The sequence below is a fragment of the Pundamilia nyererei genome, unplaced genomic scaffold (genome assembly GCF_000239375.1).
Source record: "Pundamilia nyererei isolate P.nyererei 1_Seehausen unplaced genomic scaffold, PunNye1.0 scaffold00032, whole genome shotgun sequence".
NCBI classification, from domain to species: Eukaryota; Metazoa; Chordata; class Actinopteri; order Cichliformes; family Cichlidae; genus Pundamilia; species Pundamilia nyererei.
The window spans coordinates 3,841,379-3,857,122 of NW_005187433.1; the positions used below are offsets into that span (position 1 = coordinate 3,841,379).

The window sequence follows — 15,744 nt, forward strand, 5'->3', positions numbered from 1 at the left end:
CACACCCCTACAATATTTTACAATTTAAGCAAAGGTCAACAAAACTTTAATACAAACAACTGACTGAAATGTATTATTAATCTTCAATATCATTTAACCAAATAATGAAAAGGAATATAGTCAACCCCCGGTGTGACAATAACCGCAAATACTTGAGACCCCCTTTATAACTGCCTATTTTAATAGTTCAAACATCAAATACACCTGAAACTGTCATCCCAAAACACTTAAAAATCATTTTAAAGTCAAATTAGATTAAAAACGAGAGACAAAGACACACAAAGTACACAAATACGTGAAACACTTGAACAGCAGATGTCTACGCGGTGAACTGGCAGCGTAGACATCTGCAAATAATTTTGATCTATGGAAAAAATCTGTGAATACTGAACCGTTAATTGGGGGGGAGGTTCGACTGTATTATACTTGAGCAATATTACTTTTGATAATAATAATAATTCTGAAAACATTTTATTAAGATAACATTGGTCAGTCTGTTTTTAAAAAAGTGGCAGCAGGAGAGATGGAAGTGGTTGAAAGAGCTTTTCACTGAATGAACTAATGAAAAAAACTCTGTGCCAGAGATGTAACTAGATATGTGGGAAAATGTAATAATTTAAATATGCTATTCAGCATTTATATGGGATGTATTGGAGTGACTTATTTGAAGTTGTGTAGGAAGTGTGTACTAAAGTAAAGGATGTAGATGGATGACTATTTAGCCAATGGTCAATTGCTGCTTTTTTGTGTGATCCTCATCATATCATCAGAACAGGAGGTAGCATCAAGGTGGTCAAAAAAAAAAAAGGAATGCAGCTGGTGATGTCTTGACAAATTCGCCACCCCTCACCCCCTCCTAGAAGAACGCTAGAACACCCAAGTTTTAAACTCTACTGATTCCACTCCCAGTCACAAACACACACAGGGGCACATAGCCCCTCTGAAACAGCCACCCACAGAGATATCTGTAGGTCAGGTACTATAAATCAGACTGTTATTGATGCAGTGTAACTGTTTTAACATATTTTCCGCAACCATGATAAAATATGGATCTGAATAATAAACATGAGCTGCTACTTTAGTATTACTTATGGATACACACATGCTTGTTAGGAAGCAGATAATTATTCAGCTTTATTCCTTCTTCAGTTAAATTCCTTTATTTTCTATTTTCCATGTTTTTAAATCAAGTCTTCATCTTAAAGCTACTTCTCATCCACAGCATTATGGTAAATTTTCTTAGTGAACCACTGCATGTTTGACTCTCCATATCCATTAGTTTTTGCATCTTTTATACATCTTCCCCCATCACCCAACAGTGGCACTGGTCAAGACTGTGGTGGCAGCAAGCTAAACAATGAAACGCAGACATCCCACTTCCTCACAACATCTTCCAGGCCCTGCTGAGGAATTCCCAGACCAGATGGGATATGCAATCCCATTCGGAGTCTTCTGGGTCTGCCCCAGGGTCTTCCTCCATTTGGACATGCTGAGAATACCTCCACAAAGAGGGAGTCTGGCTCAGGGGGGATAATAATTAGATACTCTGGATGCTCTAAAATGGCTACTTTGAACATAAAGGTAACGTGGATTGACTTCACCCTCCTCCTCCTTTTACTAAAGATGACCTTAGATTTACTGCTGAATACATTTGTTTAGCCTCCCTGCTACTACTACAACACCCACATACACCCTACACCAATCAGCTTGTTAATATCTTACATCATAAAATCTCTCGTGAACAAAACCACAAAATACAGTGAGGTAAGGGATCTCCCTGTTGACTCCTCTGTAGGGATGGGTACCGGTATCCGGTGCCATTATGGCAGCGGTTCTGACATAAACGGTAGTAACCAGACTGAAAAGCAGCGCACATTTCGGTGCTTTATTTCGGTGCTTTTTTTTCCTGAGATGTCATACACTTTGAATTCTAGCCAATCATTTTACGTTTCCGAGGATAGTAGGCGGGGCCAGGTACGTACGTTCTTTTAGAGCAGAGCTACAGATTAAAATGCCCAAGGCGAAGTGGTCAAAAGTCTGGCTGTACTTCACAGCAAAAGATGCAAACTCAGCAGCCTGCAACAAGTGCTTTAAGCTGATACTGTGACACTGTGCAAAGGAGGTAACACCTCAAATACGATGAAACACCTGGCGACGCATAGTGTTTTTTTTAAAAGCCAAAAAATGCGCCGTACTTGATAGCTTGCTGCGAGACCTCACACCGAGCGCATAAATAATTTCCCCCAGGGATCAATAAAGTATTCTGATTCTGCGGGTGTGGTGCCTGTTATCGGACCCGGAGTTAGCAACATCCCCCAAAACACGAAGAGGAGAGTCCTGGCCCCTAGCCCTGCCAGTGTAGCAGAAATGATGGCGGATGATGATGCAGCAGCCGTTCTTCTCTGCGTGAGTAGCTTAATGTTGTTCGTGTGTAATTTACGTTGAGTAGGCTAACCACGTTATTACATTAATGCATGTAAGGTGAACTAGCAAACATCATCATAGCTACATGCGGCTGTCCTCTTGTTTGATGGCAGATGCTCCCTTCACCCTGGACAAAAAGGCTAAAATGACCAAAGAAAAAGTGGAAAACAGCTAAACATGAGTGGTTTTTGGACAAAGTTTGTGTTTTTTCCATTGTTTAAGCACTGCTTCCAGCCAAGAGTGATGCCATATATGCCCCATAGCTGCAGAAAAGGCTAACATTGTTATCTTTTTACAAAAAAACAGCTAAACATGAGAGGTTTTTGGACTAATTTTGTGTTCTCCATTCTTTAAGCACCGGTTTGAGCACCGTTTGAGCACCGGCACCGTTTCAAAAGTACCAGTTTGGCACCGGTATCGGATAAAACCTAAACGATACCCATCCCTACTCCTCTGTGTGTGTGTGTGTGCGTGCGTGCGTGTTGGGTGAGAGGTGAGAGGTGAGCCAAACCCTGTGATTTTATGCAGGGCTTAACCACAAGTGCAAGTCTCTTTTCCATCTCCAACATAAGGAACATAAGAATGCTCAACATCTTCCCATGCTGTCAGCACTTTATTTCCTGGTAGTCTTGCCAGTAAAGAGTTCAGAAATGCTTCCACTTTCTTTCTGTGTTAAACATACCACCTTTACCACAAGCATTTTTCCTTTGAATTCGACTCCTTTACTCAAGCAGAAGCTTTTAAAAAAAATTACGAAATTCTTCCATTCATAATACTTCTCACTAAAATAACAACTATAGTTCTTGTGTTTCTCTTGATTAAAGTTGTGTATGAGCCAAATGTAAGTAGTAAGCAAGATAAATTAATATTTTGGACTAACTGTTGAATTACACAGATGTTATCTGTATCCAACTCTGCATCAAGTCATGTATTATTTTCTTCATTTGTCTGTTGTGAACTTTTCGTCCCTGCAGACAACTTCACTCTAACTATCCACAAAAGATTATGAAAATCATGTACAAGTGTGTAGCACACCGCATAAACAAATATTTTCATAGACAGAAATACCTGACAGCGGCTGAATATATCACTGGGAGTGGGCTGGATGTTAAAGTGTTTGAGAACTCGAACCGCCTGGTCTCTGGCCTTTTCTGAGCAGGCTAGGGAGAGACAGCGACCCTCCGCCACCTGGGAACGCAACTGTACGGGAAGATACAGACAAACTATGTGTACCAGGAAACAAGTCAGACACACCAATGCATGAAAACAAGCGCACAGTGCATCAGCATTCCCTAGATTTTAGATTTGTTTTTGAGTTCATGTGTACTTACAGTTTGGAATGGTTGTCCACATGTAAGAATGACACGGCCTTCAGCCTGCGCTAACTGAGACACAACAAATTCACACAAGAACAAAAGAGTACAATAAATGTATGCGGTAATGACACTCATGCTTGAAATGTACTTTGGTACACAAAATTCTGAAAACATTATGGTATGTTTTTATATGGTAATATAGGTTCTGAAGATGCTACGGCACAGTAATTTTTGGCCTAGTAGAAGCAAGTCTAGGTGTAGGAACAGGTCTGCTCTAATTTGTGCAGATATTTATGATTTGAACTGACCAGGAAAACGTTATGAATAGCTAAAAGCGATCAGTTCTTTCTAATACCATTTGCATAAAAACTACAGGAGGAAAGACTTGTGGATACCTAATCATGCCATCTCTGGGCTTCAGCAGTGAAGTAGCTGTGGCGTGAGTCAAGCTTATATTTTTAGGATCATTAAGGCTGACATCAATACCATTAATAACATCACAATATAGCAGCGTAAGTATGTGGCAACATCCTTTGGAATGAGGTCATTCATTCAATTTATTTTTGATATGAATAAATGGGGTATGGAAAAAGTGAAAATTAAATGGTAACAGCACTGATTACCAAATATCTGATATTGTGACATCCCAAGGGCTTTTTCTGTGGAAAATGTGAATATTTAGAAAAACTAGCAGGACTAACCTTAGCTGCAACCCTGTGATCATCAGTGTTCTCCAATATGACCACGTCAACTCCTAAACAACGCAGGTATCTTCCGAGTCCCTGCAGCATGTTGTCACACACCACCCGCAACTGCTGAGGGGGTAGCGGTGGGGAATCTTCTGAAGGCTTCTCACCATACAAGACGCCTTTCTCTGGATCTGAACAAGAGGGGCTGACCCTTTGAGCCCCCTGACATTCCTAAATGGACAGAGACAATAATGTGATACTTAACCGATCCCCATAGGGGGATTTTCTTTTCACTTGCACCACAGTTCAGGGAGGCTATAGCACTGGGTGAGCTTTAAATCTGCACCCCTGGAGCTGCTAGGAACTGCTGAAGTGTCTTTGTCAATGACTTATTGTCCCTCCTTACAGGCTGAAGGCTCAAAAGTTGGGTTTTCAGTAAGAGGTTTTAGCATTTACATGTAACATGAAAATTTATCACAGAAGAATGAATAGCTAAATTAGCAGATTCTGCTTTACATGTAAATAGGTTGGTTGCTGTCTATGAAGCGGAACCAACACCTACAGTAATCCTGCTGGTGACTGCAATCATGTTTCTGCATGAAATTCTGCATTATTAAAAAGGCAAAAAAACCCTAACTGAATACATACTCTTTGCTTCAAGTATTAAAATGCCACTCTGATGCAAAGACCCTCTATAAGGAAACTGTTTACTAGGTCCCTTGTTTGGTTTTGGTCTCAACAACACTGATAATTGTTAATTGCATTCACAGTAGAATTCCAACATGTCCAGGTTGGATATAAGGTTATGAAACCTACCAAAAACAAATAAAAGTAAAATATGAACAAAGCAGGTCAAGTATATTAATGAACTTTTGTGAAATAGTGGGAAAAATATTTAAAACTGAACTCTTGAAATAAATATAAAGATAAAACAGCTTTTAAACTTCTCTACCTCTTAGACCAGCAAGCACAGTTACTACATGTTGGGGAAAAAAATCTATATAAGGTTGTGGCTCAGGTGGTAAAGTGTTTTCTTAACGTAAGATAAGAAGTTTGACTTGAAAATTGCTTATCTTATCACTCATGGCAGTGACTTTTATTTCTCTACTTTTTGTTCTCCCCCATCCGAAATGAGTTCAGCGTCTTTGGTTTTTACACACAGGTGTAAAGGTTTGACTATTACACACAAACACACACACACACACACACACACACACACACACACACACACACACAGGTCTGAATGCTGCAGAGTTACTGCAACAGCCAGTTCTGCTCCTGTTAATAATGTCTAATAACGATGTCAATAAATCAAACAGCTGAATATTCATAGTTTATTAGCTATACCAACTCACACACACAGACACACCTTTCTACCTACCTATCTAGATATAGATATAAAGATGTATTAAAAAAAAGAAGAAAAGGCAACTGATCCCTGACCTCTTTCTCAAGGGTCTGTTTTGTTTGCTTGTCCTTTTTCTCCTTCAGCTTCTTGTCTCTGCTCTTCTCTGATTGGCTTGAAGATATGCTGCGCAGGTCATCAGGCAGCCCAAAAGATGCTGGGTTGCGGGAGAGGACAGAGTACACTTCCAGCAAACAGTAGGCATCTGCCACTAGAAGATGTTAAGAAGCAAAAGAAAGAGAGGGGGAAAAGGGGGGATTTATTGGTTTGCAGTTCATCAGGGGATAACAAAATAATCTCTGATATTCTATTGAGAAGAGAGCAGCGACCATCTGTCTCTCTGTCATTGTCTGTCTGTGCGTGCACAATACCTTACCTGCATATCTAATTTGGCTGATGCGTAGAGGCCGCTTCTCCCAGTTGGACATCTGCTCTGTCTTGTCCAGGGGCCTTCCCAGGACTTGTTGTACCAACAGACTGAGGCCCTTTTCTGCACAGTCCTCTCCCACCAGTACCTCTTTAGGGCCATTTTGAGTCCGGCTGAGTGCACTATGTTGAATCTACATTACAAATTACAGACATAAAATAGCATAAAACAATCATTTATTTTAAACAGTGCAGGATTTCATTTAGAAACTGCGTTATATTAAGTTATGGAAATGAAAAGAAAGATTACTTTTTTATGTATACTTAGAAGATCAAGCATCCCCTCCATTTTCAGTGGGTCCTCTTGTAACTGGGGCCAGGTGGCCAACAGACACTTAAGATCACTGGCCATACCATATCCTGAATTGCAATAAAAGGAGAAATGTAGGAGACCAAAGTATGTAAAAAGAAAAAAAAAGGCGAATGACTTGGATATAACACTGAATACATGCTAACCTAGTTTAAGGACACTTTGTTGGGAGAACAAGCTCCTGATGAAACAAATTGTTTCTGGGTGCTCACAGAATCTCCTAGCACAGAGGTCTATTAGGAAAACCTGATCAGAAACTGCAAGTTGTATCAGGGCCACTTGCTGAGTTGAGATACAGCCAAATGTTGGCTGCCACTCCATGTCAACTCCGACTACAACACCTTTCTAAGAAAGGACAGATAGCAGAACACAGGAGAGAAAGTTGAATAATACATGATTGCAAATACAGACTTTTCCCATCATTAGGTGCTGTTTAATCCTCTGTACCTTGAGCAGAATGCTTTGACATCTCTCGAGAGCTTCTGGTGTGTCCACAAAGTGCACCTTGTCTTTGGTAAGTGGCACTTGGTAGAACTTCTCACAGTGAGACTGAGCTAGCTCCCACTCCTCAGTTTCTGCAGTATCACTCAGAGATATCTGTCTGAGCAGAGGTGAGAAATGTGTATTTTTTATGAATGTGCAAATAAAAGACTGTGTGCTCTATAATGGCAAACTGATAACCAAATAGGAGGGAAAAAAGTGACTAAAACAATGCATTAGGTGTTATGAATGAGTCGAGTGAATCAGCGAAATATGTAAATAGTGAAAAAGAACCAAGTGAGCACAAAAGCTTTGTTTATAAGACTGCATTGAGAAGCTGTTGCAAAAGCAGGATGAAATCAGTAAGTAATATGTGAGAAACAGGATGTGGAGAAGAAAAATTAGACTCCACAGTTCCCTTTATATAAAAAATACAGTTTGTACATACCACAATTTGCGTAACAGAAGATGTTTATACATGTTCTGGCCAACTTACTGTAGAGCACGTGGTAGACTCTGCTGGGTTTCCCATACTCCACAGGGAAGTCGATATCTGGGGATGCTGTATCTCAGTGACCACTGGGAGGCTTTCCGAAGACAAGAGTACTTCACCAACATCTCCACCAAGTGGATCTGCAGCTCAAGGTCATCTGCCACTACATACTATACATACACAACAATAAACTTACTGCATACAAGACATAGCGCCATACAAATTTAGGCTTCATCAAGTCACATATAAACACATACAAACCCACTTGTACATGGTCAATCCAGTTCTCTTCTGTCATGCCTTTCTACGAAGAAAAAAAGATACAAAATGCTATTTTTAATTATTCTTCATTACAATTTTTAATCTACAATGTGAGGAGAATTTGGCAGCTAAACAATAGGGTACTGCTAAACTGAAAATTCAATAATAATAATATCTGATCATATTGTCTACTAGTCCTCAGTCTACATTTTCATCCTCTGCAAGCAGTGTCAGTTAAAGTGACGGTAAGACTTAATTATCTTCTCTAACTTATCGAAACAAATCATTTCTTCTCTTAAGCACACAGACGAGGGTTTCAAAAGCTTTTAGTAAACTTTATATTTCCCCTTTTGTGCATTTATGTCACACAATTAGATTTGACACTCTCTTACCACATTCTGCTTTTTTGTTTAAATTGCACTTTGAACTGCTACTTCACAAAAAATAATACATACAGTCAAGTGGAAAAATAAGTTCTATTGACTAAACTAAGTATACCTATTGATTCTATAGCTTGCAGAACAAACTTTAGCAGCATAAACTTGAAGTAGTTATTTTCTGTATGACTTTATCACTCTCTCACATCATTGTGGAGGAATGTGGCCCACTCTTCCTTACAACATTGCTTTAGTTCATTGAGTTTTGCAGGCAGTTGTTTATGCACAGTTCTCTTAATGTCCCGCCGCAGCATTTCAAGCAGACTGAGGTTTGGACTTTGACTGGGCCATTGCAACACATTGAATCTTTTCTTTTTCAGCCATGTTGTTGTATATTTGCTGTTGTGATTGGGATCATTGACCTGTTGCATGAAGTAATTTCAGCCCAGCTTTAGCTGTCAGACAGATGGCCTCACATCTGACTCTAGAACACTTTGTTATACCGAGGAGTTCATGGCTGACTCAGTAACTGCAAGGCACCGAAGTCCTGTGGCTGCAAAACAAATCTCTCCACTACTGTGCTTGACAGTTGGTATGAGGTGTTTGTGCGTTGCTTAGTTTTCACCAAACATGGAGCCATGCATTATGATCAAGCATCTCCACTTTGGTTCCATTTGTCCAAGTACATTGTCCCAGAAGACTTGCTGTCACGTTCTTTTTAGAGGGAGGAAGCTTTTCTCTTGGCAACCCTTCCAAACAAGCCACAGTTGTTCAGTTTTCTAACTGTACCCTACTTCAGTTCTTCACATGCTAACTGAAGCTATAGTCCTGGGATTTCTCTGAGCATTGCACAGTCTGACCTTGGAGTGAAATTTGCTGGGACATGGACTGCTGGGAAGATTATGGCACTGTGTTAACGCATAGCTGAACGCTCCAGACCAGCAAACTGTCAAATCAATCAACTGTATTTGATTAGCAGAACCTGGCTGCTACATCACCTTTTAAGTTCCTATAAAAGTAGTAAGAGTGGACTGCATAGAATTTCGTGAAAACATTTACTCTCACATAGCTGTATATCACTACGTAAAAACTAAAGCACAGCTCACTGAACTGTAAGTTAGCAGGGAAACTCACGAGCTTGTTAAACACACTGATCACATTTATGCCCTTCCTAATGAGTTTAGAGTTTATTTAATGTTTTGTAAAGCGTCCTCGAGTTTCTTGAAAGGTGCTGTACAAATCTAAGTTATTTGTTTGTTTTTTACTGGCAAAAAACAAACAGATGTCAGAAATAATTTTTTGTTGGAAAACAAACAAAAATTATATCTGTCTTTCATTTTCATTGGTTTACTTCACTCTGAACAGTTTAGCTAAAGAACTAAAGGTGAATGCTGATGACAGCACGTAATAAAAAATAATGACGTTGAAATAAAACTGAACATCTGCTCCATCACTTACCTCCACAAACCTCTTGTACATGAGGAAACGCAGAGAGTCTAGTCTCCTCTTGTGCAGTGCATTGGGACACAGTCCTGCACCAAAAAGACAAGGTCACTACAATTTCTGCCCGAGACATCCACCTGCAATATGCATGAACGAAACATGCACCCAATCATCCACCTTTATCAATCTTGAATTTCTCCATGAGTCGCAGGACGTGTTTGGTGAGCATTTTCGGTTGAATCTGTTCCATCCGTTGTTTGGTCAGATTAAGGCGAGGGAACTGACTGTGGAAACATGCGTACCCACACAGTTACACAACTTTTTTCTTTTTCTTTTAAGGCTCTGCATGTCGACACCTGTATCAAGTTCACATACGTGTACCATACCTGTTTAGCTCTTCCACACAGAAGCTCGGGTGACACCAAGAGTCTAGAAGTTTAACCAATCGTTCCTCTAGATGACTGTAGCCTGAGACAAAGGACACGGCCACCGACATCTTATCCTGCACGATTAGTGGTACACACATCTGCAGAATAACATAGGAGATGAAAATTTAGGAAGTTGGATAGAGATTTAATAGTGAGTTTATATAGGAGACATTTGATGGTTAATTAATAAATAAATACAAGGACAACAAAGACTGGATATCTCACCTCCTCCATATTTAACTCTTCCTGTAAGTTCAGCTTAATACCGAGCGTTGCTGCCTGTGGGGGTTATAAATTTCACTTTCTATGATTTTATTTTGTCTTAAACATTTCTGCAATAACAACAATAATATCATGAAATCATGCACCCACCTCTTTGTAGAAGCTGAGAGCATGCAACCAAGTAATGTGCAATCGGAGTATGGCTGGATCCAGTGAACTGAGTTGGTAGATGTTTATGAGACTGTCTACAAAGTTTGGCTGGGTATCTGTTAGCAAGTTGAGAGCACGCTGTTGGAGTGCCACTGCTTGCTGTTCCGACACTGAACTCAGATTGACCTGTATGAAGAACACAAACCCCCAATCCAAAACAGAAATCAAAAACACCCTTTTAAAACACTAAAGAATACTACACTAGTACAGAGGTGTTAATGAGAAGGTTCGTTAGTCTGCACTAATAAAATAAATTGCTCAGGTATTCATTTTCAAATATCTCAATGATGGCACAACTATAAAGTCAGCAAGCCTTTGTGTACAGTTCAAAATCACAAAAGGATGAAAAAGTCGGACTGCTAACCACAACAGCAGGTTTGTAACTGCTTGCCTATCTACCTGAGGATGTTCCTTAATCCATGTCTGGAATTCCATGAGTATGTGATGGCCAAGGGTGTGGCTCCGACCTTTCTGTTTGCCCGGACAACTCTCCAGGATTGTTAGTAAGGCCTCTAGAGGCTCAGACAGCTTTGAAAATCCCTGGAGGGCTGCCAAATGTAGCTGTGGGTGGACAGAGGAGAAGGGAGTGGTAAAACTATAATAGAGGAGAAGGTTGAATGAATGTATAAAACATTAAAGTGTGATGGTAGATTACTTCGAATCTAAACCTTGTGGACAACTCTGAGCACTTGCTTACTCTGTTTTACTATTATGACTTTAAAGTGGATTTTTCAAAAATGTTTTTGTGAAGCCAAAGTGTTACACTCAAGTTAGAGTCAGAAAATGCCTTAACTCCATCAGCATATATGAGTCTTTTGAGACATTTTGTGTAAAAAGTAATAAAAAAAAACAACAATCTCTAACTTCCTACACGAGAAAATAATATATGAGTGACAAATCCAGACTCTGTTTTAATTTGCAAACCAGATGTTAAGCACTCAATATCCTACTCACACAGATCTCAAGTTCATTCAGAGCAACACAAATTCCTTCCTACTGACAGGCAGTCTGGTTTCCTCATTAACACACACACACACAAACACACACACAGGTGAGCTTCATTTAAGGATTCAGGGTTTTCTCTCACTTGTTCCTTCCTGTGCAAATGCTTCATACAGACACACAAAAGCTCCAATCCTGCTACCCTTGTAAACACACACACTCAGTATTGCATATATGGACCTGACACACGCTGTGAAAGTGACTCTTACCATCTGCAGATCTTTCCAGTTCCACAGATCGAAGAGTTGGTCTCTCAGCATGGCAGGGTCAAGACCTGGGGGCATATTGCACACACAGGCACAGAGACAATCACACACACACACAGTGGGATTTCACTTTGACCTTTGACATGTTAAGGAATCAGAGGTGGAGTTATACTTATTTTAAACTAAAACTATTTCAATGGATGTCTTTTTGGGGTATTATAAGAGCTCTTTTTGTGAAAACTGACCTGTTCAAAGATGCAAATCCTCTGAAAAAAACCCCAAAAGCCACAAGTTGGCGCTATACGTTTTGCACAGATTTAAAGCAATTTATACTGTTGACCCCCTCCCCAATTCTTGTAAACAAAAGGTTAAATTTGTTTGCCCAATCTTTTGAATTCTTATTTTCTGTCTCACATAATTCTTAACTTGGCAGTAACATGATCCACTAGAAAATACTGTTACAAGAGGCATAGCAGAGCAGCCATAACGTCAAACATTATTTCTTTAACAGGCACAGCAGAGCAGCCATAACATCGGATTAACAGCTGAGGCTGGTTGGACAGTAGAGGAACCGAGCATTAGCTCTGCATTCCAGCTGAATGTGCAGCCAAAATACTCCAGAGAAGACTCTCGAAGCACATTTTAGGAATGCCATGGTGGGTACGAGAGCTCGGAAACAAGAGAAGCTGTGAGCATGCGTGTGTGTTTTACAATTTGTGTCTGCCTGTGCGTGTGTTCCACGGAGCATTCCCAAAAACTCCAGCTTCTTTCTCTGTCACTCATGCTGTGTGGCCTCCACCGTATCTGCCCCCACCGCCGCAACCCTTCTTCCTTCCCAGGGCTACTTTTCCTGTTCTCCTCTCCCTCCCTGCACCAGTCTCTCTTGATTTTGTCTCGGATTTCCCCAGGAAAAGGCTATGCGCTGGTCATGGTGTAAAAAATACAGCCTTCCTGATGCATAGCCTGGGAAAGCAGACGAAAAGACCTCTCCCTCCTCTCTCTGAGCTGGCCTCTTTCTTTGCTGCACCTCTCCTGGTGTGACACTTTTTGCCTATTATGTTCCCCGTTAAAGATGAATTTTACATTCATCTTCCTGCAGCGGCCCTTTTAGTAGAGCTTGTTTTCGTTTTCTCCCCTCAATCAATCAACATTTCCTTTCAATTCTCCAGCTTCTCTTAATAAACTCACGCTAAATTAGTGAATTTGCAATTCACTAAATTGCAGTACATCCGTGTATTGCCATGTTTTGATCCACAAAGAGCAAACTTTACATTTGTTTTAGATCATTTCCTAAAATCTATCAGTGTTTTTAATTTAATTCTACTTGACATTAAATTATATTCAGCTACTTGACAAAACTGCTTTTTTATTACCCACGGTGGCTTTGTATGAAATGGATTATGACATGCATAAAAAACAGCATCACAAAAGTCCACTTAACGGTTCTCAACATTTGAAAGGCCGCCGAGTTTCCTTTTCTGTTATGCACCCTGCCCGCGCTCATTCATCCTGCTGCCGAACATGCATAGGGTACGTGCACAGGGACTCACACAAACACCACAACCCACTTCAGTCTCGCTGTTTGTATGAGAAGGGGAGAGAGGAGAGGAATGTTGAGCATGTAGCTTCTTTACACTCTTGGCTAGTGGATGAATGACAGAGCTAGAGGCTCCCCATTCATTATAACATAATAACCCTATCACCACATACAAATACAGAGACACATGCAGAGAACATGCACTCATTCACCCCTTAGAAGGTGACTCTTTTCCTTTCTTTTTTGTGAACGTGAGAAAATCAGAAATTTGGAGGAGAAATTATGCAATTTATCCGAGTGCATCTTTAGAATTTATGTTTGTAGGCAGATAAAATATCAGTGAAAATTAGACGGTTTTAAATCCACAGACAAGTCTGACTGCATGTTGCCAAGCAGCTGCCAAAATAAAGGAAACACAAAGATCAAGTGTCTAAAAGGGGCATTTGGTGTCATTACAGCCACCAGAACAGTTTCAGTGCGACTTGGCAGTGGTTGCGCAAGTGGCTCAACTTCACTGGAAGGATGCCACAACATTCTTCAACAAGTACTTCTCTTCTTTTGAATTTTGTTGGAGGTGCTGGAAAAGGCTTTCAACAGGTGCTATCACAGAATGGTGAAATGGAGGAGTATATAAGGACTTGAAGAATTTGATGCTTATTAAACCCGTGTTTACACGTTAACTGCCTCTTCGTAATTGACCCACTACAAGCTGATTCCACCAAATATAGAGTGACACATGCCTAAAGGGTAGACAAGTATAACAAGTATAAGATTCAATTCAGGAATGTAATCCTACAAAACTCTGTACTTTTCAGTTATTTAATGGAAAACAATAACTTACTTTGGTGTTTTACACAAGGACATGGGTGATGTTTTTATTAGTAAGGCAGCTGTGAAAATCTTAAAATGTTGCCCTCCTTTGAAATTTCACATTTTCCAATTTGGTCAAATCTGACCCTTTTGGGGGTCTCCCCAATATGAGAAAATGTTTTAAAATATATAGAGGGCTGGGTGACATTTCAATTACTTAGATCACCGAGACTGTGCCTACTGGGGGACAGAGGCGAGGTGCCACAGTTAGACAAAGCAGGCTTCAGAGTGTTAAACACTGGGCTTGTGACGTTTGTTCGTCTTATTTTAACACTCTGGAAAGAGCCTCGGACTCCAACCCTGAAAATGTGGAGGAGAAAATGACTGAAAATGACTGAAAATGCTGCATGCGAGAAAATGCTGGGAAGATTGAGCAGCAAACAGAGACTCTAAGAGAACAAATTTTTTTTATTATTTATAATTTTGTGTGGTTTTTGTTGTTTTGTGTTCTTATGTTATGTTAGTTTAAATGTTCAAAATAATAAAAACTTTAATTACAAAAAAAATTTGAACCTTTTGGTGGACTGGTTCTGGCCTTTGGTCCGTATGTATTAAACACCAGGATTGTTGCAAAAACACAATAACTCTGCGTAAGCTTTTTTGATAGAAGCTTTCCTGTTATTTGTGACCATCAGATTTTTGAAAAAAAGTTATGCTTGAGTAAATGAAACTCAATTAACAAAAATGTTTGAAAAAATAAATTTATTGCAAAGCTCGTGATGTCTTGTTTTTTTAAAGAGCATTCCTCTCTTCCAAATGTACATGTCACTGATGTTAATCAGCTGTGTGTTAGTCTTCATAGCCACCACCAAATCTACAGTTTACCTAAATGGGCTTTTTTGTTTGGAAGAAACCTTAATAGGAGGTCTCTGTGTGAGAAAACTATGGTACAAACCCGAGGCCTCTGGAGTAGTATGGCTCATTTCTGTCTGCAGGATGAGGTGCCGCTATCACTCTGTAGGTGTAGAAAGAAGGAACAACAAAACACATTGTTGAAATATCTCACTGTCACAATAAATGGATATTTTTTGGATAATATGTGTAAACACGGCCATCTTTAGGCAAAGTTTTAATACTATAACATTGTGTGCTTTTTTTGGTTTTTTGTTGAACCATTTATTAATTTGCCCTATGAATCCTGTCTACAGAAGTTTCCAAAGACCCAATGTTAAATTCAGTCTTTAGGCACTTTACTGGCAGCTTATTGCAAAATTACATAATTTGTTCACTTTTTTGTTTTTTAGCTGAATCTATGAAAAATTCCCTAGCCAGAGAAAATTGGCATCTCTCAACATGGTGTGCAGTGTGTCCCTAAAAAAAAGTCACATCCTGAAGAAATATGAAAAAAAAAATTTTTTAAAAATCTAGCAAAGACTTGACACAGGACCTGAGAGATGCATCTGATCCTTCAGTTGTTCCATTAAGTAATATAAGAAATGCCTCACTGGAAGAGTGGCTGTCAAGAGGCAATTCTTAAGTGAGGGAAACAAGGAAGAAAGGCTGAATTACTCCAGTTCACACAAGAACTGGACTGAATATCAGTGGTAATAGATCTTATAGAGTGATGAATCCACATTTGAAATTATTCGTTCAAATAGTTGTCAGTTTGTACAGATGCGGTGAGAACAGAGTACAACAGTGAGTG

The 15,744-nt window shown here is 39.7% G+C and overlaps 1 protein-coding gene across 2 annotated transcripts in view; it reads right to left on the minus strand.

Annotated features, from left to right (window-relative positions):
- The window catches only part of exd3 (exonuclease 3'-5' domain containing 3), a 50,197-nt gene that overhangs the window by 32,855 nt on the left and 1,598 nt on the right, over positions 1–15,744 (minus strand). Inside the window, exons 2-19 of one of the 2 annotated variants that reach the window (XM_005729295.2) lie at positions 14,995–15,054; positions 11,696–11,760; positions 10,884–11,045; positions 10,425–10,610; positions 10,278–10,331; positions 10,011–10,150; positions 9,802–9,908; positions 9,640–9,713; positions 7,809–7,847; positions 7,547–7,713; positions 7,018–7,171; positions 6,717–6,915; positions 6,511–6,620; positions 6,211–6,394; positions 5,873–6,045; positions 4,442–4,660; positions 3,756–3,809; positions 3,493–3,624 (exon numbers count right to left, since the gene is read on the minus strand). In XM_005729295.2, the coding sequence (XP_005729352.1) occupies positions 3,493–3,624; positions 3,756–3,809; positions 4,442–4,660; positions 5,873–6,045; positions 6,211–6,394; positions 6,511–6,620; positions 6,717–6,915; positions 7,018–7,171; positions 7,547–7,713; positions 7,809–7,847; positions 9,640–9,713; positions 9,802–9,908; positions 10,011–10,150; positions 10,278–10,331; positions 10,425–10,610; positions 10,884–11,045; positions 11,696–11,760; positions 14,995–15,022 (2,247 nt within the window). In that variant the 5' untranslated portion in view covers positions 15,023–15,054. The remainder of the gene's footprint in view (positions 1–3,492; positions 3,625–3,755; positions 3,810–4,441; positions 4,661–5,872; positions 6,046–6,210; positions 6,395–6,510; positions 6,621–6,716; positions 6,916–7,017; positions 7,172–7,546; positions 7,714–7,808; positions 7,848–9,639; positions 9,714–9,801; positions 9,909–10,010; positions 10,151–10,277; positions 10,332–10,424; positions 10,611–10,883; positions 11,046–11,695; positions 11,761–14,994; positions 15,055–15,744) is intronic. The other variant, XM_005729296.2, reaches the window with a different exon arrangement.